General features: G+C 49.7%; 2 protein-coding genes across 3 annotated transcripts in view; one reads left to right on the top strand and one right to left on the bottom strand.

The window, feature by feature from the left end:
* CUL4A (cullin 4A) overlaps positions 1-1,352 on the bottom strand; it is a 45,220-nt gene extending 43,868 nt beyond the window's left edge. Inside the window, exons 1-2 of the mRNA XM_059903151.1 lie at positions 1,133-1,352; positions 351-466 (exon numbers count right to left, since the gene is read on the bottom strand). Coding sequence (XP_059759134.1) covers positions 351-466; positions 1,133-1,286 — 270 coding nt within the window. The 5' untranslated portion in view covers positions 1,287-1,352. The remainder of the gene's footprint in view (positions 1-350; positions 467-1,132) is intronic.
* Positions 1,353-1,751: 399 nt separating this feature from the next.
* On the top strand, positions 1,752-21,194 carry PCID2 (PCI domain containing 2). 2 transcript variants are annotated; one of them, XM_059903153.1, is made up of 14 exons: positions 1,752-1,858; positions 7,455-7,544; positions 9,334-9,407; positions 10,467-10,534; positions 11,580-11,619; positions 12,846-12,900; positions 15,700-15,803; positions 16,102-16,177; positions 16,756-16,897; positions 18,490-18,590; positions 19,558-19,631; positions 19,765-19,890; positions 20,609-20,732; positions 21,002-21,194. In XM_059903153.1, exons 1-14 carry the CDS (start codon positions 1,823-1,825, stop codon positions 21,089-21,091), a joined length of 1,200 nt encoding a protein of 399 aa, XP_059759136.1. In that variant the 5' UTR covers positions 1,752-1,822; the 3' UTR covers positions 21,092-21,194. The 2 variants fall into 2 exon arrangements, with proteins under 2 accessions (XP_059759136.1, XP_059759135.1); XM_059903152.1 differs by having other exon boundaries at positions 1,771-1,858; positions 7,431-7,544.

Raw genomic sequence — 21,194 nt, 5'->3', positions numbered from 1 at the left:
GCCTGAAAATGAAATAAAAATCCCACAACCACCAAAAACGGAAAACCCTCCTCGACTTGGAACACGCTGCCACAGAACTCCTACTGTTCTTGTTGCAGGCAGAGTCGATTTCTATTATCCCCTTCATTACTGACTCTGAAACAACACCGAGAAGCACAAAATCCACGTCTGGGTCACATTTCACTGGAGTTGGATAATTGTGCTATTTAGACACTATAAGAAACAATCAGGTAAGTGAAAAACCGGACCCTGGCCCCCTCAGGTCTTAAAGTTCTCCCTAAGAAAACTGCGCGTTTACAACTCAGTGAGAATTCTAACAAGCTCTGCTTTTTGCACATGTGGAGCCTTACCTGGTAGAGCTCTTCCAGGTTATATCTGATGGAGGTACTACTTTGTATGGCTTTCACTGCTTCATGAAGTTTCTGCCAGGTGTCCTGAGTGTAGTTATCAGGCAATTTAGGTCTGTCTGTAAATGCAGATGGAGTCAGTGGGCAATGGCATCCATGCTAAGAAACACATCTTTAAAAAACTATTCCACAAAAAAAGTACTTAAAATACACATAGGTGAGGAACGCAAAAATTAGGTTTTCCCAATGCAAGTACCATATTTATAAATTTCTTGGGTTACAGATTATGCAACCATCCCATCCTCGATTGGCTAAACAAATACGTCTAGTACTGATACTTAGGATAAGCACACGTAGGAATCCTACAAATCGTACAGTATTCCTTTACGTAACAAGTGGGTTTCACAAACGTATAAACGTGGAATAGTTAAGCTCTCTACAACATTTAAAGTCGACTGAAACGACTCCAAGCTGGGAGGAAGGTGAAGAATAAGCTTGTAACTGGTGTGTCTGCATCGAAGACGCCTGCTCTGAGACAGTGACAGCGACAGAGCTGGTGAGAAGTGGAGCAAGTAATTAAATTACATCACGAAGAGCTTCAGTCCTGCTACTCGGTCCGGCTCGGTCGTGCGAACCGGGACACCTGAGTTACCTGGCGTCACTCAATGCCATTGGACCAACTGTACAGACCAAGGGGAAGCCGCCGCCGGCCCGCGCCGCCCCGCCGACGTCGCAGCCCGAGCGGCCGAGGGGAGGGACCCCAGCCCCGCCCGCCCCGCACCCACCTCGGAAATTCTTGATCACAAGCTTCTTGGAGCCGCCGGCGGCCCCGGGCTTGGAGGTGACGGCGGCCGCGGCGAGGGACGCGGGCTTGGTGAGGCCGTTGGTGTGTCCGACAAGCGCCGAAAAGCTGCCCTTCCGAGGGCTCTCGTCGGCCATGGCCGCGGCCGCAGCGCCCCGCCCGCCGCCCGCCCGGCCTCCGCCTCGGCCTCGGCCTCGGCCTCGGTCTCCGCCGCCCGGCCTCGCCCTCCCTCCGCTGCGCTCCCTCAGCCCCGCCCGGCCCGGCACAACCGCCGCCCGACCCGGCCCGACCAGACCCGGCGCCGCAGGCCTCGGGAGCGCGCCAGACCCCGACCCGACCCAGCCCCGAGCTCGCGGGCGCCGCAGTCCGCGTCCGCCGCGGTCCGTGTGGAACCCGCAACACTCGAGGGCCCGGCAGGCCCGGGCACCGGGGCGCCGACGAGGCGGCCTCGTGTGGGGGGCAGGGAGTCGCAGCGCAGCCCCCGACCTTCCTCAGCCCGGGCGCGCCGCCATGCCGACCCGGGGCTCGCACTCCCGCGCACACGCTGCCTCCGGAACCAACGTGCGCGGAAGGCGGGGCCGGCGGCGCGGGGCCGGGACCGGACCGCGGCCCGGAAGTGACGCGACGGCGGCGACGGGGCGCGCAGATCCGCGGGGCGGCGGCGGGAGCGGCCATGGCGCACATCACCATCAACCAGTACCTGCAGCAGGTAACTTTCCTCGGCCAGCGGGCCGCCTGCCAGCTGTCCTCCCGCTGTCTTGGCCTGCGGGCCGGAGCGGGAGCCCGGGCGAGTCTGTCCACCGGCTGCGCTGGAGCCCCTGGCCGCGCTCTCAGTTTAGGGGCGTGTGGGGAGGGGGGACAAAGTGGTGGAAGTAACGGGGGGACAGAGCAAGTGGTCCGGCTGCGAGCCGGTCTGTGTTAGCGATCCGCTGCTTACATCCTTTGGGAAGTGTGTCTCTCAGGGTTTTGTCCATACAGCCTGTGAACGCAGCAGCACAGCGCAAACATAGGTAATTATGGATTCAAAGCTTGTAGTCTTTCCTCTGAGCTGTGCTAATTCGCAGAACTAGAACCGTGGTAATAGGGATGAGGAAAAGGGGGAGTGGGCTTTTTAGAATATCTGAAGGATACTTTACCAGGGCTTGGTGAATAAGGATGTGCCGTTGGGGGACGGGGAGGAGTCAAGAATGATTCCCAGGTTTCTAGTTGGGCAACAGATGAGCAGGACAGATTTGGAGGGAAAAACAAATGTAGTCTTGGACGTGTCGAGTTGGAGGTGTCTGTTGACAACCAGGCCAAGATATCTAGTTGTCAGTTGAATATAGTGTAACAAGATTGGAACCGTTAGTTGAGAAAGTTGGTTAAAACGGGAATCATGAAAAAACAGATACATGCTTTAATCTTAACTTAAAGCTTACAAATATACATTCGTTTGCAGTCTTCTGAATGAGGCCTAAGACCTTTTCTTTAAGGAAAAGTCCACCTTGGCCTTACCTTTGCAGAGTTAACATTTTTCAATATCAGTTTTTATTTAAAGTTGAACAAGTACGTAGACATTTGAGAACCAATGTGAATATAGAGTCTCTCCAGAATTTCATGCTTTTTTATAACTTTTATCTTCTGTATATTTGTATCTTTTGTATATTTCTAAATCTCTTACAGTTTTCTGGCCCACACCTAACCCCAGGGTTTGGGGGGAGGGGCACTGTGTGTGCCTTGAACAGTGTCTGAGCCACGCGGTGTGCAGCACAGTGTGTGGGCTGGATAGATGCAGGCAGGTGGAGGGGCGTGAGGCCGAGTGATGTACCAGTGCTCGGACCTCCACGTTCTAGTGAGCAGTGAGCTAGAACTCGTGCTGGCCTGTGTCTCCGTTTCCTGTGCCTCTGTTTCTCCAGACTACCGCTCGGTCCTGTTCCCTGCCTTCCCAGAGGAGCACTCTGAGAATCTCCTGTAATTGTCTGTCTTCTCTGTTCCACCCCACGGGACAGCGGGGTGGCTGTGAGAAGACCAGGCACGATGAGTGCTTGGCGAAGGCTTACCGAGAGCCAGGCGCTGTGGTACCCGGCAGCGCGTCATCGCCACTGTTTCCCTAGGAGGTTGGTCCATTGCAAAAGCCCCATTTTACAGAGGATGTTAAGTGACTTTCCAAGGTCACTGGGCTAGTAAGTGGCACATTCAGACTGGGAGTCCTGTCCCCAGAGTCCACGCTGTGACACCAAGCTCACTACCTCTGTTAGCCCAAGCTTCAGCCACTTCCTGTCCGAGTCAGAACCTGCCTATTCCTTAGCTTCCAAAGTTTATTGTTGCTTGAATCTCAGTGACTCTGTCAGCTTGGACTTATTTCTCACCTTTGCAACATCCTCGGCCAGCAACCACCTGTGGACAAGTCGTATGTCGTTCATTTCCCGTGGTCTCTGTGATAACTTCCATTAGCTGTTGGGTCTGGGATTTGATTTTACCCTCAGTAGCCCATGAGGTCTCTTGTTAGTTTCTTGGATGCTGGCAGAACACGTGCGATTCCTGGGTCAGAGACCAGGGACCTTATTACTCTGTGTGGCAAGCGGCACAGCATCACGTGCTGGTGTGGTTCCCTGGGCCCGAAGTCCCACAGGCGATGTGATGGGCCCAGAAGGGCGGCTGCACATGTACCTGAGAGAGACAGAACCTGGGGAATCTACCTGTCCTGTAGCAGGCAGTAAGCAAGTCTGGTTTTTGTCTAGGGTTGGGATGGGGGAGACATTATCTCATTTCTCAAGGTAACTCGTCACATGAACAGCCCTGAGTAACGGCCCTAGTGAAAGAGCCAGTGGTCAGAGTCTTGTAGTGTGGGACCCCCAGCACGAGGGCCCAGGAGGGCTGCCTCTGAATAGCTGGCCCGCGGCGACACCCCCTTTCTGCTCAGCACTCGAGTTTCAGCAGGCATTCCATTTAGTTTCTTTTTGAATTAATTTACCTTACATTTCCCCATATATTTTACTTTAAAGATTTGTTGTTCTCCTTAGAAAAAGATCAGTTTGCATGCTTCTCCCCGAGGTGGATCTCTCCATCACTTCTAGTATCTCTCTGAGGGCTGGTATTATTTTTTTTAGTGTCTTTTATTTCATTCTCTTGTCCATTACACAAACTCTTATTTCACACGGCAGGTTACTTTTTAAAAGCTGTGTCTACATTAAAATTTTTTTCCTCCAACTTTTTTTTCCTGAAAAATTTCAAACCTACAGGAAAGTTGAAAGAATAGAATGGAGAGGTGTGTACCCCTCACCCGGGCGTGTACCCACCGTGCTCGCTCATCCTTCCCTCTGGGCCCACACGCTTCTTCCCGGTGATCCCGTGGCCTTCACCTTCCTGAGGGTGCGCCTGAGACCTAGGCCGTCCACTGTGTAACTGCAGCGCCTTTGGTGCATCCGAGAAACTGAACATCAGCATTTTCCAGTGTAGAATCCGTAGTTTAATCCACACCCCCCCACCCCCAATCTTCTTTGGAACCTCTTTTTTGAAACCCAGGGTCCAGTCAGATCACATGGCATTGGGGTGCTTTGCCCTTTAGTCTTCTAGAAGAGTCCTCTTGCCTTTTGGGGAAGGGGGCTTTTATGACATTTAACCTTTCTTACGTGTCCAGGCCCAGTGACTTGTAAATGCCTCACCAGCTGCCTTTATTTGGCTATTCCTGATGATCAGATCCGGGTTCAGTCGGATCGTGTGGATTTCCCGCGGCCTCTCCCAGCGCTGGGGATGCTGACGGGACCACTTGGTTAAGGAGGCATCTGCCCATCAGATGACTCCGCCGTTGAGGTACCTTTCCCCATTGCGATTAACCTGTGGGCTGTTGGACGGACCCTGAAAACCACTGAGCGTCCTGTTCCCTACACCCTCCCACAAAATGGTTTTCCCAAGTCAGTTATTACGTTAGTGGTTGCCAAGTGGTGATTGCCTATCGTTCTTTCTACATTTACTAGCTAGTGTTTCAGCAGTTAAACAATGCTTTCCTCTATGCCCCTCTTTGTGAAAGCATCATTATAGATTACTTTTAATGCCTAGTTATAATCCAGTACCAATAGTGGGAATGTTATTATTCTCTTTGAAGCTCGAATTGTCCCAGATTTGACCACTGGGAGTCCATTCAAACTGGTTTCTGTGGCTTTTTTTTTTTTTAACATCTTTATTGGAGTATAATTGCTTTACAATTGTGGGTTAGTTTCTGTTTTATAACAAAGTGAATCCGTTATACATATGTCCCCATTCTGTGGCTTTTTGACATGCCTCTGTCCTTCTTTGAGCCTTGCCTTGCTTTCTGGCACAATAATATATACTCCAGGCTCACCTAGTTCTTTCCCTGTCCCAGTGCTGGATTTGCCCTTTCCCCAGGGAGCTCTGGTTCCTCTTAGTGGGGAATAGAATTTAGAAAACAAACCTGAGTGCTAGGTGTGCCCATTGCTACTGCGGAGTCATTAATTCTATGCCTTTTCAGTGGCTGGAGCTAGAAAACATATTTTTAAAGGATTATGAGTTCACGAGTAGATGATCCCCCTGTGGACCAGCTTGGAACCTGGAGAATGCAAGGTGACCAGCAGCATCCCGGGAAGAGAATTTCCTCCTGGGAGCGCCCAGAGCTAGTGAGCTTCACTTGGTGAGGTCTGCAGTCCCTGGTCCAGGCCCCACAGGTACTGCTCAACAGGCTGACCTGGGGTCCGGCCGCAGGGTCCAGTGCGGGTGTTAAGTGAAAGGGCCAAAGGTTCTGGGGCGTGACACATTAACGGTGACCAGAGCAGGTGACTGGCCTGCCTGTGATTCTACTGTCTGCCGAGCAGTGCATCAGTTCTTTAAGACTTGCCCATAGTCTGTCGCCAGCCTTCTGTTTTCCGTCACACCCCCGGTGACGGGAATGTCGTGGGCTTTATCAGCTTCTCGGAGGCAGGGGCGCTGATTTTGTGTATTTTGTGATTACTCATTATAATACATCAGCAAGTAAGCCTGCACGAATATCTTGTTTCTTGTTGTAAGGTAAATCCCCAGAAGTGGGATTGCTGGCTCAAAATATAAGCGCATATGTAGTCTGTTGAATAGTCAAGTGGCAAATCCTTTATTCTGTGAAATGCCTTAGAGACGGTGGTGAAACTTTCCCAGTCGATGCTGCGTGTGCAGCAGACGAGGAGCTGGGTCCTGGAGGTGGCCAGGCAGCATGGGCCTCCGTTCCTCCTGGCCGTCGGGTCACCGGGTGGGAGGGTCGCGTGCCTCACCGTTTCCCCAGGCAGCTGCACCCCTTCGCCCTCCCGCCAGCGGTGGCTGGGGTTCCAGGCGCTTTGTGTTCTCAGCAGCGCTCAGGGTGGTCGGCCTTTCAGTGTTAACCCTGCTGGTGGGCGGTGATGTGAGCACCTCTCGTGGGTGTGCATTCGTGTGTCCTCTCACGTCACCCCTGCATATACTTTCCGTACCTAATTTTCTGTGGATAAATGATGCTGTAGTACGTGCAGCTTTATGCTTGGCTTTGTCTTCACTTATATGGTTAGGATTTTTATGTCATTTTTTGATAAATATAAGTTTAAAATATCATTTGGTTTTCTATTTACAAAATTTCTGCTGTAACGCAGGCCTCCAGTATAGAAATATATAAAATAAAATTCTCCTCGGCCACCCCGGCTCCCACTCCACTGGCCAGGGGTCAGCTGGTGCGGCCTGGGGCCCCACATTTCTTCCTGTGCTTACACGTCATATCGATACTTAGTTTTTCTTTTTCTCCAAGATCAAGTTGTACAGTTTTTCTGCAACTAATTTTTTTGGAGTTAACAGTAAGTATGTTGTGGACACTTTTCCATGTTATTACAAGTAGATCTATTTGATTCTCTTTCACAACACTCAGGCGTCCTATTGTGTGACTGTGACATTTATTTGGTCATTGCCTTCCCATTTTTATTTTAAATTTAGGTTGAGTGGAAGTGCTTTGAATTTTGGACAGATGTGATTTTCAAGCTCTTTTTTTCTTCTTCATAAGCTGTATAAGTGGATTTTCAAATGTTTGTTAGTATGACTGAGTAAAATTGAATAATTCACCTTCATTAATAAGCAAATAATAAACCGCTGGCTTTTTCTGCTTTTTCATTGTTTTTAACGGTAAGTCACCTGTTTGCCTCCAGGAGATCTCATTTTCAAATGCAGTGATTATTTGCTGGCTAAGGAGAGTACTGATTGTTATATTTTGACTCCTTTCAAAGTAGGGAAAGTTTAGGGGTGTGCAGCGTGCTGTCTAGGTTCCATTAGGACAGAGTGTTTTATTTTCCACTTAGCTCTTCTCTTTCCAAACGCTTCAGGTCTATGAAGCAATTGACACCAGAGACGGGTCATCCCTTGCAGAGCTGGTGTCTTTCAAGCACCCTCATGTTGCCAACCCACGGCTTCAGGTAGGTGTGGCGCCGCACGCACAGGCGTCTGAGAGGGCTACAGGGTCCCCACCTTCCTGAGAAAAGTCTAGACTTTGAGTAGGAAGGAAACCAATATTGCCACTCTTGTTTGAAAATTGCCAAGTTCCTTCACAGTTTATCTAATTCCAGTTCATTTATTGAGCATTAATTGAGCACCGTGTCTCAGAGTCTGTGCTGAGATCTGTGCTCGTTTTCCTGCATTTAATTCCCACACGACTCTCTGGGGTTCAGAGAAGTGCAGTAGCGGGGCCAGGTCATCCAAGGTCATCCAGCGGACAGGCAGTGGGCTCGGGCTCCGCCCAGGCCTGGCTGTCCCTGGAGCCCAAAGCCGTGTCCTGTTGCTGCCAGTGAGGTTTTGTTGGAGCACAGCCGCCTGCGTTCCGCGCTGGCTGCCGCAGAGGCACATGGGCCTGCAGAGCCTGCAGCATTTCCTGGCTGGCCGTTTATGTGAGCATCTGCCAGCCCCTGCTCTAAAATGTAAGCATTCTTGGTTCAGATGATAAATGCTCTCCAAGCTATAGCTTCTGTGGAAGATATTGTTGATATTTTGTAACACCCATTTCCTCGTTGATAGCCGTTATAATGTTGGAGTGTCCTATCAGGGACCTAAATCTTTCTTTCGAAAGGAAGTGCCCTGGGCTTCCCTTGTGGCGCAGTGGTTAAGAATCCGCCTGCCAATGCAGGGGACACAGGTTCAAGCCCTGGTCCGGGAAGATCCCACATGCTGCGGAGCAATGAAGCCCGTGTGCCACAACTCCTGAGTCTGCGCTCTAGAGCCCGCGAGCCACAACTACTGAGCCCACGTGCCATAGCTCCTGAAGCCCACATGCCTAGAGCCCGTGCTCCGCAGCAAGAGAAGCCACTGCAGTGAGAAGCCCACACACCACAACAAAGAGTAGCCCCCGCTCGCCGCAACTAGAGAAAGCCCACGCGCAGCAACGAAGACCCAACGCAGCCAAAAATAAATTAATTAAATTAAATTAAAAAAAAAGAAAGTGCTCGGAGTCCTGATGGGACTCGGGTTCAGCTTGCTGGCAGGTTGTCCCTGGTACACGTCTGCTCGCCCGTTTGTGACCTAAGACTGATTCCTTCGCTCCAGAACTCCACGTGCTTCCATGTGACAGCTGCCTCGCTGGGCCCGTTGTCTGCCTGATTGTTTCGTCAGGGGCTGTAAGGTGGTGATCCTTCCCATGCTGCCATTCTCCCTGTCTCATTATAGAGCTGTATCAGTGTGGATTCACTGAGTCCCTTTCTTTTAAATTCAGTGCACTGCATAATCCACTGTGATGCTCGTGTTATCCAGAATTTGGCCACTGAGAGGCGAGGGCAAGTTCGAGGTGAATGTCTGCTGTCTCTCAGGACCCTGAGTGGGCAGTCCTGTCAGCAGGAAGTGAGCACGAGCGATTCCTGACCCCCCGACCCCCCTTCCCCCAGGCATTGTCTCCAGCTCCTTCGCCCTCACACGAGGCACATAGTAGCTGCTTAATAAATAGATTAAGATGTATATGAACATGCCTAGAGTATTTCCTGGCCTGTGGTAGACAAAGCGAATTGTGTTCATCTCCTGCCCTGTACGTAGGTCGTGCTTGATAAATATGTGTGGAAGAAATGAACCTTTTTTTTTGAAGTGCTAAAGTGTGAAGAGTTACTATCAACTGTTAAGTGTAAATTCTTTTGAAACAAAGGTTTGTCTGAATCTCTTCCTACGTGTTGCATTCTTTCTGTCCCAGTTAATTTTATTTTTACCATTTTTCTTACAATCATTTAGATGGCCTCTCCAGAAGAGAAGTGTCAACAAGTTTTGGAACCCCCTTATGACGAAATGTTTGCAGCTCATTTAAGGTAATCCATGAGTGAGGAAGAAAAACAAGCATATCTGAAAATTGCTGAACTGACTAGGGGTTTTATTTACCATCATTTTATGCTTGAAGCAGTGAAAAATTTCCTTTGAAAAAGTAGAAAAGTGTGTTTGTAATTTCACTTTGGTAACACCTATGAAAATCTTGTGAAGTTTAAAATACTTAAAAAAAAATAAAATGAAATACTTTAGAATTTTAATAAATTTTTTATTCAGGGACCACGTATGTTTTCAAAAGTTAACATGAAATGGTAATCATGGATGTGTGTGTGTCTTCTGTGTAATGCTCTAAAAAGCATTTGATATTCATCCTACTGGCTGTGTAGTGGTCTTTTGTGCAGTAGGATGTGGCGCCCACTATCGACGCGTTTTTCATGGAAACGCCCGGTTTTTAACCTCTTGGCCTTACTGGGAAAGAAACTGGAGCAGAGCAGAGCAGATGAAATTCTGCTTTTTATTCACATGTCATGTCTGCCGTTTTCACCTCTAAAGCCTCGATTCAGGCAAGCTCTAGGTCTTAAAGTGTGTGGTATTTGGTTGTCCTCGTGCCTGCCCTCTTCTCCGGCGTCTTGAGCGGGCTGGGGTGCGGGGGCAGGGCGGGGCAGACCTGCGGGGCCCCTGAGATCTCTGGAAAAGTTGGAGTGCTGCTGTGTTTCTTGTAGCAACTTCCTAGCTCTGTGCAGCATGGATGAGGCGCCAGATTTGGGGACGGACTGACTGAGAGTGACAATGCCAGCCGGGCGTCTGGGTAGAGTGTCCTTGCCCATTGATGCCCGAGAAGGGCCATTTGCGTGTTGTTAGTGGAACCTCTGCAGCTGGGCTTCTCATTCTGGGACTTGAAAGAACAGGCCCAGCATGTAGCGTGGGATTTCCTCTTGTACCCTGTGGTCTCTTGTGAGCCTCCTTGTAATCTGCTGGGTCGGTTGCGAGCAGGGCGTTTGTGCTGGGAGTGAGCAGTGCGGTCCGCGGGGTTCATGCCGGTTCTCAGCGAGGACGCGCACTTTCTGCCCCGCCGTCCTCACTGTCCACCGCTTCCTTTCCAGGTGCACGTACGCGGCGGGGAACCACGACTTCATAGAGGCGTACAAGTGCCAGACCGTCATTGTCCAATATCTTTTGTCGTGTGCGTTACTGTTCAATGTCTGACAGATACAGCGGGTTACTTGGGGGCTAAGATCTTGAAACATCAGGCCAGTTTTAGTCACACCTTTAATTAGAAAGCAGGAGAAGCTCATTTAGCTCTTCCACTCAAGTACTTAAATTTAGCATGGCCTTCAGACTGGTGTCCAGTCACCTATATGGTAGGGAAGAACATTGGTTATGATTAAGGATTTTATTTAATTCTATTGTGAAGAATAATATTTTGTTGCCTTTCCAACATTCAGTATAGTTACAGGGATGGGTTAGTCCCCTTGGAGAAATAGAAGAACTTGCAGATCCGGGCACAGATGGAAGAGTGGACGCCACACACAGCATCATTGAATTGTGGTCACTGAGGGCCTTAATCAAGCCAATTCTGATTTAAATCATTTAAGTGATATCTTATGGCTAAGGCCCTGGTCAGTGAGTATTCTAGTATTGTTTATATGTATCTCCAGACTTCAGTTGCTTTTTTTTTTTTTGGCCAAGCCGCACAGCTTGTGGAACCCGGCAGTGAAGGTGCCGAGTCCTAACCACTGGACCGCCAGGGAATTCCCTTTAGTTGCCAATTTTTTAACCATCTTGCTTAATATACACAGAAGAGAATTGGTTACTGACCAGCCAAGTCTCCTTTGAATGCAGGAATTCTGTAGTCAATGAAATAAACTTGACACTACAGATTCTAAAGCACATTATATATAAGTTGTGATCATCTGGGCTCAGAGAAACCAAATAAAATGTGTGAAATTGCCACTTTTAAAAATCTTATAACAGTGTTTTTCTTACTTTGGGGAAAGTATGTATGAAATAAATGTATTTACTTATACCTAATGATACTCAGGCGTTTATAATGTGGGCTTATGTATTTTTTCCCTTCAAGAACCTGCTGCTGTTATACATAATCTTTTAAGTGGTGAGCTATAGCCCTTACAATTTAGAACTCTCGTTGTTCTTTAGTCTTTCAGTTGTAGCATGACTTGAACTTTTTATGTCGGACCTTCCTTAATATACTACATCATTCCTACGGGCATTTCAGGCCCACAAAGAAGAAAACTGGTAAGTACAAACAGAAACAGCTGGAAATTAGCAAATGACTTTTTTCTTTTTTCTTTTCTTTTCTTTTTTTTTTACTTTTATTTATTTATTTTTTTGGCTGCGTTGGGTCTTCGTTTCTGTGTGAGGGCTTTCTCTAGTTGCGGCAAGCAGGGGCCACTCTTCATCGCGGTGCACGGGCCTCTCACTGTTGCGGCCTCTCCCGTTGCGGAGCACAGGCTCCAGACGCACAGGCTCAGTAGTTGTGGCTCACAGGCCCAGCTGCTCCGCGGCATGTGGGATCTTCCCAGACCAGGGCTCGAACCCGTGTCCCCTGCATTGGCAGGCAGATTCTTAACCACTGCGCCACCAGGGAAGCCCCACTTTTTTCTTTTTTAAAAGCAGAAGTTTTAATTGTGTTTTCTGTGTTGGTATGTAATATTGTGTGTTGACGTGATAATATCAACACAGATAATGGAGTTTTAATAGTCAGTGTAAAGTTAAATGGCAGGTGAGCCAGATTATTTGCAGTGTTTTTCTGTAAATATGAAGTATTTCAGCCATTCCATGCCCCCAAATATTTATTAAATATTACTTTTTCCCTTTAATTGTCAATTTTGAACTTACTTTTGGTTTTAAACTTGGATAAAAGATGTAGATCAATTACAGCTCATTTGGGATGATAGAATACATGATAACTGGGTTATTTTAAATTCCTTGGTAAACTATTTTATGATTTATTAAAAATCTTGGTAAATACTGAAATTTTGTTTATACTAAAATAACTGAAGGCTTGCAAATAACTTTTACTAAAAAAAAAAAAAAAAAAAAAAAACCCTTTTTAAGTGAAGATCTCTCTTACACATACAATTAACACTGCCAGCTAGATTTTGAAAAGTCGTTTTATGGCATTGGTCTGTTACATACCTCGGGCCCTGTTAGGAGATCGTTGTGAACCACGTCTTGTTTTAGTGGAGCTGTTGGCTGGTGGTAGGGGCTGAGGGGAGGGAGACTTCCTGTCCCAGCGTAGGGGGAGGGTGCGGCCGGGGCTGAGCCCGTCGACTTCCCGCGTCTCCGTGCGGATGGGGAGGGGCTGCCGCCTGCCCGGGAGGAGGGGGAGGGAAAGCATAGCAGCCCCCGGGCGTGGGCTGGGGACCCCCGTTCTGGATGGTAGCCCTGGCGTCCCCACCTCTGGTATTGGAACCTCTGACCTCAGAGCTTCTTCAAATGTACTTGTTTTTGCCCCGTAGGGCTCTGCCTGTCATGTATGCAGTGGCACTTGACCTTCGAATATTTGCCAATAATGTAAGTGCAGTTTCTGTCACTGTTGTTTTAAACCCAAACTCGTTATCTATCTGTTGCTTAATTTCATGTCATTCTTTCCACAAATTTTGAGGAACACGTGGGGTCGGGTGAACCCGGCGTGGAGAGCAAGGGCACGGGGGTGGCGGGGCTCACGCATGAGGGACCGCGCTCTCGTCAGCTGCGGAGCTGCGCCTCGTCCCCTCTCCCTCGTGTAGATTCAGGGAGTGCTGAGGGTTCTCTGGAGCGAGGAGGATTTTATGAGTCGATTTCCCCTTGGGGTCAGCATAAGCCATTTTGGGAGCAGCAGTTCTTAACTTTTTGGTCCCGACACCCCTTTACAGTTTTAAAAACTATTGATAACTTCTGGTTCTGGACAAGACACGGTAGGCACGTGTTTCTCTCCCTCCTGCTGGGAGTTTTAAGGCCAGCGTGGCTCTGAGAGGTGGAGAGAAGAAGGGGCAGAGCAGCGAGTTCCCTGCGTTTGTTTCCTTCTCGTCTCCTGGGCGTCCTGGGCGTCCTGGTTCGGTCTGGCGAAGCCTGAAACCCCGGGACACTGACAGGCACAGGCGACGCGGCTCCCTCCCCCCCACCCCACCTCTGGGGCGGGGGAGCGTCCCAGCTGCCTCCGCCCGGGCCTGCAGGCCCAGCCCTGTCAGCAGTGGGTGGCGTGGTGTGAGCGCAGACCTGGCTGAAACAAGAAGAGCCACAGTCTTACGACATCCCGGGCATCCAGGATACAATCGAGAGTCCCTTGTCATACCAAGAATCGGGACTCTTGGCCTTTGAGACTCTGAATGGGGGAGATAGTCAGCAAGCACCCGACACTGAGGATGGGATGGGGATTCCACCCCCGCCGCCATAAAACCCTGGGAGCAGGTGCGAACACGCTTGAAGCAGGTGGAGACATCTCAGCAAAGACATGCAAGATATAAAGCAGCACCAAATGGAAATTTTAGAACTGAAAAATATAATAACTTAGATAGAAATTATTGAGGACCCCCAGAAGCTTCTGTTTGTATGGGTTATATCAATACTTACTGTATTAGAAATTTTAACTGGGAAAATTTTTAATATTGTTCACCTGAAATAATAAACCTTTTATGTGGTAACATAATTGACTTTCTAAATTTAAAAAAAAACTATTTTCAAAGTGAACAAAATGTACTAAAAAGTGGCATTTTTTTCCATTTTGATCTCTTTAATGTATGGCTCAACAGAAGCCGCTCGGGTTCTTATGTCTGCTTCTGAATTCACTCTTTGCAGTACCTTGTTTTGGTTGAATATATGAAGTGTGGCCTCACGTAGATGTACATGGAAGTGGGAGGACTGTTCTGGTAGCCTTTTCAGGTGATCGTAGATGCCCTTCTCTGAGCTACACCTTTTAAAACTACAAGAGTAGTTTTTTGTTTTTTGTATTCTTAAATTAATTAATATATTTATTTATGGCTGTGTTGGGTCTAGGTTTCTGTGCGAGGGCTTTCTCTAGTTGCGGCAAGCGGGAGCCACTCTTCATCGCGGTGTGCGGGCCTCTCACTATCGCGGCCTCTCTTGTTGCGGAGCACAGGCTCCAGAAGCGCAGGCTCAGTAATTGTGGCTCACGGGCCCAGTTGCTCCGCGGCATGTGGGATCTTCCCAGACCAGGACTCGAACCCGTGTCCCCTGCATTGGCAGGCAGATTCTCAACCACTGCACGACCAGAGAAGCCCAAGAGTAGTTTTTAAGGTTCGTTACAATGTGGCCTCTTGAAGCTTAGCAGTGACCGTTTCCCATTACATCCAAACCCACTGGTGTGTCCTGCACGGTGAATGGATCTTTTACCCCTGTAGGATTTTGTAACGTTGTACATTGATCATTTGGAGAATTTTGGTTCACTGAGTTACCCAGATGTTCCAAATGTTGACATATTTCATTACGTGAAAAAACAAAAACCAGGAAAACTCTACATTTGTTAATATCTCCAGTGACCTCATCAGAGAAGTCGTGAAGCAATGGAAAGCCGCTAGGCTCTTGGTGGTCAATACAAGTTTTCCAAAGTTCTAAGTTTGTCTTGAAAGTGCAAATGTCATCGGCAGCAGATAATGGTTAGTGTTTGCCTGGGAGTGACAGGCTTGCTTCATTCACTTTCCAGAGCCCCGCGCTGGCCAGTGGCCCACGCTGGCTGGCCAGGCTTTGAGGTTGTTTGTTCCACGGTCCAGCTTGCGGCCTCGACAGTGGCCCCAGTGCTTTTCCTTAAAAACAGACGTGCTGTAGGTGGACTTCCCGCTTCATCACAAAGAACACTAAAAATACATGTATTCAAGGACTAAGACTTACTAATGTTAATATTTACTGCATCCTCACTGACCCTCTAAAGTGAAGTTAGCTGTATTGTTTGGTTGATGGGAGGACGCGGGTGCGCGGGGTTCAGGACACAGTGGCCTTGAGTTCGGTTGGGGCCGCCAGGCAGGCGCCAGTCCCGTCCCTTGCCGTCCTCTGCACCGTGCAAACGTCACGCGCGTGGGAGATGGGGCTTCGCGGCCAAGTAAGAAAAGGCTAGTTAGCGCATGGCACAGGCTCAAGGAGTCCGTGACCGACTTACGGGCTTGAATTGGTTGAAGAGCAGTTTGATTTGTGGAAGAGCTGGAACACGCTGTAGACGCCCCCGTTTTGGAAAACGTAGTAGCACAGGCTAGATGGTCTTGCCAGAACCTTTGGGGATGACCCTCAGCTGTACGTTTTTGCTTCTAGCTGTGCCATGATCTTCTGTTTAATCGAGGCGTCTAGAGGAGATGAAAAGTAAAGGTTTTTATCTTCTATCAGGCAGATCAGCAGCTGGTAAAGAAAGGAAAGAGCAAAGTTGGGGACATGCTGGAGAAGGCGGCCGAGCTGCTGATGAGCTGCTTCCGCGTCTGCGCCAGCGACACGTGAGCGCCCCGCCACCCCGCCCGGCGCTGGCCTTAGCCCCACGACTGCTGTTAGCTTTTGCTTCAAATAGTCCATTGTCTCATAAGGAAATAAGAGAAAAGAACCACCTCTTATGCTTCCGCACACATTTAGCACTTCTAAAGACGTCTTCTTTCGTGGCGTTGTAGTCTTCCGTGCACATGACTTGAGCCGTGGGGCTCTATCTTAAGACGCTAATTTGTTGCGGAAGCTGATTTTGCGTTGACACGTGACATCTTTACTTCCTGGGCAGCTTTAACATAACCGTTCTCCCCGTAGCCGTGCGGGCATAGAGGACTCCAAGAAGTGGGGCATGCTGTTTCTGGTGAATCAGTTATTCAAGATCTATTTTAAGGTAAATGCTGTCAGAGCGCTGCGTCTTTGTTGGGTCTGCTTTCCGCCTGTCTTCCCGGACAGCCCTTCTGTTCAGTGTCAGCCGGCCTCCCGGGCATGGCCGGGAAGCGGTCCCCCCCAACGCCCCACCCCCCCGGCTGCGCACATAATCCTGGGAGCTGGCGTGCGCCCAGGGGCTGCCCGGCGCGAGGGCTGCTGTCAGCGCTTCACGCCCGTGGTCCTCTTTAGCCTCCGCCCGGCGAGGCGCGCGCTCGGCTCCAGGGGAAGGGAGGTGCCAGCGCCTCACGCCGGTGTCGGTGCGGGGACGGCCAGGCGAGGGGCGCGGGCGTGGGGCGCGGGGCGTGGGGCGCGGGGCGTGGGGCGCGGGGCGCGGGGCGCGGGGTCCCACCCCGTGCGGGGGTGCCCTCCGCGGTGGGCGTGGTCAGGCCGGGCGGCTGTGGTGCGAGGTTAGCATCCAGCCGTCGGTTCTGATGACGGGAATCCCACCGCAGGGAGGCGTGCACTTCGTGACCAGAAGCTTACGTCTGTCCTGCCTACTTATTTACAATGCTGTTCAGGGTAGACGGTTGCTCGTTACAGATCAACAAGCTCCACTTGTGTAAACCGCTCATCAGAGCCATCGACAGCTCCAACCTGAAGGACGACTACAGTACCGCCCAGCGGGTGACGTACAGGTACTACGTGGGGCGGAAGGCCATGTTCGACAGCGACTTCAAGCAAGGTGTGTCACTGCTTCTGAGCAGCTGGGGCTGGGTTCAGGGCACATGGTCACTGCCTCCTGTTACTGCTGAAGGTGGACCGCGGGTGTTGGCTGCGTCCAGGCTGCGTTTATTTTTGACACTACGTTGGTTCCACGAGGGAAAGTCCCACGGGAAGTTCCTCTCTCCGCGCCAGGTCTCTGAGACGGGCGCCAGCATGTCCTTTTCTGGGCACCGGTGTTGCGGCGCAGGCTACAGTTGGTGTTTCCCCATGGCCTCTGCTGGTCCCGTTGGCCCAGGACGTGGAGATCGGGCAGCGCGTAGCTCAGCTCCAGCCGCGGTGGACGAGCTTTGCGCTCGTGCCATCTTCGGCGCTTGTGGCCGTGTGTGGCGGATCGGTGCCGCGTCAGAGCTGCGCTTTCATGAAATCACGTTATGTGGCTTGTGTCATTAGCTTTCTCGAGAACGGGAAGCCACGTTTTTTGTTTCTGAACTTTTCGAGTAGCTGGCATGTGGTGGTCCGTTATGATTCTTCTCTCGTCCTCAGACCAGACTTTCTAAACTCACTTCTCCGACAGTTATTTGCACGCGAAGGCATGTGACTTCAGGCAACACACCAGACGTAAGGAGCACCTCCTCTCCATGTGTCAACGGCCATGGATGCTCCAATAACAAAAATAACAGCGCTCTCATAATAAGTGCTGTTTTTTTACTCTGTAGGGTTGTGTAGACCAACTTTTCATTTTCTTTCACAAAATTTTTAATACATCTACAGCTTTCGAAAGAGGGCTTTTCTTGGTTAGTTCCCCCATCTTTTTTTTTTTCCTTTAAATATCAAGCATAAGAAGAGAAGCTTTTATTTCTTACTTTTTTAAAATAAATATATTTATTTATTTATTTTTTGGCCATGTTGGCTCTTTGTTGCCGTGCGCAGGCTTTCTCTAGCTGCAGAGACAGGGGGCTACTCTTCCCTGCGGTGTGCGGGCTTCTCATTGCAGTGGCTTCTCTTGTTGCGGAGCACGGGCTCTAGAGTGCAGGCTCAGTAGTTGTGGCTCGCGGGCTCAGTAGTTGTGGCGCACAGGCTGAGTTGCTCCACGGCATGTGAGATCTTCCTGGACCAGGGCTCGAACCCCTGTCCCCTGCGTTGGCAGGCGGATTCTTAACCACCGCACCACAGGGTAAGTCCAAGAAGAGAAGCTTTTAAATTACAGTTTACCCCTGAACAACAAGGGGGTTAAGCCCCGTGTGACTCACAGTCAGCCCTGTGCCCACGGTTCCTCCACATCCACGGATCAGCCAGCCACAGACCACGTGGTAACATAGTGTTTACTGTTGCAAGTACCCGTGTACAGGTGGACCCGCACAGCTCAGACTGCCTTGTTCAGGGGTCACCTGTACTCTCAGCTGAAGTCTCTGAAGGTATTGCTGTGCTTTTCCTCTGAATATGCACTGAGTGGTATTTTTGAATACCTGACACAGCAGGAAATTATTTGTTAAACGTTGACGGTAGATATTTGCAGTTCCTGAAACCTTTCGGGCCTTCATGTAAGGGTGGGTGGTAGCATCAGGCACAGGGTGGGGACCGTGGTGACCATGCCTGTGGCTGACTCTGCAGCTGAGGAGTACCTGTCCTTTGCTTTTGAGCACTGCCACCGTTTGAGCCAGAAGAACAAAAGGATGGTCCTCATTTATCTACTTCCTGTGAAGATGCTCCTGGTAAGTGATCTCACCAGCTCTCACGGGTCCTGTTGTCTACAGGAAGTGGGCAGATGTTCTACAGTGCAGCCAGTGGTGTGTGATGGGTCACAGTCTGAGCTGCACATGAGCATACCCCAAAAATTGAGGAGGAGTGAGCCTTGGGTGTGACCCGAACTACTCTTTCCGTGACTGGCACTTCCAGATCCTTCTGGAAAGGCTTGCCTGTGTTTCCTTTCTCTTGAAGTTCCCTAACTCAAAAGTTTAACATGTATAAGACAAGTAAAATAAGTGCATATTATTTTTGTTTCCCCTAAAAAATCTAAATTTATAGAAATGGATTAACCAAGAAAGAAAGAGGTCATTCCAGCCTGTCTGTAGGTATCTTACTTGGTCACTGAAAATTATTTTTGATATTTGTAAAGAAATGACAAATAGCTACCAAGTTATTTGACTAAAACATTCTCAAAGTAATAGATAGAGCTTCCTTTCCTCCCATTTAAAAATTTTTAAAAATTATCAAAACAACACACACATACTTACCTAGTTCAGGGCGACTTGTAGTGGGAAAGAGACAGTGTCACACCTCCCTCCCCACTGCTAACCCAACTTCACGGGAACAACCAGTTTTAGATTTTTCAGCTGGTTCTTCTGGAAGCTGTTTCTGAATTCCTAAATTGTAGCCTAGTACTGCTTCAGGTGTCACTGCCTCCTATGAGACAGTAATGAGAAGGTCGAGGTCAAGGTCAGATGTCACTGATGACAAAACCATGTTTTGGCTAGGTTTTCTGATTTCCAGAGCAGCGTTGTTTTTTTGTTTTTTTTTTCCAGTAGACTAGGATGCTTTCAGTTCTTGTTCAGCGACTTAGGAAGAAAGCCTAAGAAACGCAGGTTGCAAGTTTTTAAAACTTATTTCCTTGATAAGAGTTTTATCAAAGACAATTTGGTTAAAAGTGAAAGGGTTCTTATTCTGGAAATTTACTCTTAGGGTCACATGCCAACCATTGAGCTCCTGAGGAAGTACCATCTCATGCAGTTTGCGGAGGTGACCAAAGCTGTGAGGTAGAGTATTTTTCCTTTTCCATTTGAGACCTCTTAGAAGATAAAATCAGCACAGACGTCCTCATGTTGTGAGGGAACACTCTCGTCCTGGACGTTGTTCTGACTGTGTCTGTGCATCTGTCCCACCGCCCAGCGAAGGCAACCTCCTCCTCCTGAACGAGGCTCTGGCCAAGCACGAGACCTTCTTCATCCGGTGCGGCATTTTCCTCATCCTCGAGAAGCTGAAGATTATCACCTACAGGAATCTTTTTAAGAAAGTGTAAGCAGAGTCCTTTCTTTTTCATTCTGTGGGATAAAATCCATCTTCCGCAGCCCACGCGCTGCCCTGGGCCCTGGCGCCACGGCTGCACGGGTGAGGGAGCGGAGGTCTGCCCGCCCTTGCGGGAGGAATAACTCGGGTTGCGGTGAAGACCTTGTAACAGACGTTTTAGCGCCAGCCCTGAGAACCAAGCGTTTCCCATTTTGCCGGGAGTGTGGGACCCGTTGCCCGTGTCCTCTATTGGTGACCCACTGACCCTCCCCACCACCCCTGTCCGTCAGAGGTTGTTCTTTTCTTCCGTGTCACTCTGGAAGTTGACTCTTCTCTGAGGCCTGGTCCCAGCAGGTTCTCGGTTAAACTTCAGTCAAAGTCAGACTTTTTCTGGCTGTGAGGAATATATCAAAATTAGCAAGGACCCCAGTTCATCACACCTGAGACACTGTCCATCGTAAGGTGCTTCTCGATTTTAAGGATGTTAAAATGTGAGAACACGTGCATCTGAGATTCAAGCAAATATTCAGTAAACGTAAAGTATATTTGTACTAGTGGCTTTTTAAAATTGGAAAGTCAGAATGAAAAGCTCTTATTTTTCAAGTGTATCTGGCAGGTGGGAGATGCTTTGTTCCTCTTGAACAGAGGTTTCTCAGCAGACGTTTCTCCTACTGACTCCGTCCTCACATCCCGTCCCTGATGAGCGTGAGCTCTGTCCCTCTTCCAGGTACCTGTTACTCAAGACACACCAGCTGTCTCTGGATGCGTTCCTGGTCGCCTTGAAGTTCATGCAGGTGGAGGACGTGGACATCGCCGAGGTCCAGTGCATCCTGGCCAACCTGATCTACGTGGTGTGTGGCCGCGCCTCCCCTGGGCCCCGTCTTCGCCGGGAGCTCTGACGCCTTCCTTGTTCCCGGAGGGCTCTGTGCGGGCGGGGTGGGTGCACACGGCACGTGTTTCTCTGTTCCCCTGCGCGTGTTCGTTCGTTGTCCTCCCAGGGAGCTGACTGCACGGTAACTGGGGGGGGGATACTTGTGCCACAGCACCAGGTCCTTCACCCCCGCGGGCTTGACGAGACCCAGGCCCAGAAACATATGCCGCCTCTGCTCTTCTCCCACAGGGTCACATTAAAGGCTACATCTCGCACCAGCACCAGAAGCTGGTTGTCAGCAAGCAGAACCCGTTCCCCCCGCTGTCCACGGTGTGCTGACCCCGCCCCCGGCCCCGAGGACAGGGAGCGCGCGGTCCTGGTTTTTCTGCAGCTGGAGTCTCTCGGGTCTTTTCCTGGGGATGCTGAGACCTCAGTGTCTCCG

The sequence above is a fragment of the Balaenoptera ricei genome, chromosome 18, assembly GCF_028023285.1.
Source record: "Balaenoptera ricei isolate mBalRic1 chromosome 18, mBalRic1.hap2, whole genome shotgun sequence".
NCBI classification, from domain to species: domain Eukaryota; kingdom Metazoa; phylum Chordata; class Mammalia; order Artiodactyla; family Balaenopteridae; genus Balaenoptera; species Balaenoptera ricei.
Note: the sequence above shows the minus strand (reverse complement) of the source record. Positions and strands in the feature narration are given on the sequence as shown.

Excerpts from the sequence above, each read along its gene's own strand:
- PCID2 (XM_059903152.1), top strand. The coding sequence starts at position 1,823 with ATGGCGCACATCACCATCAACCAGTACCTGCAGCAG. Across the intron at positions 18,591-19,557 it reads TTCCTGTGAAGATGCTCCTG|GGTCACATGCCAACCATTGA; the intron begins GTAAGTGATCTC and ends ATTTACTCTTAG. Across the intron at positions 20,733-21,001 it reads TGGCCAACCTGATCTACGTG|GGTCACATTAAAGGCTACAT; the intron begins GTGTGTGGCCGC and ends CTTCTCCCACAG.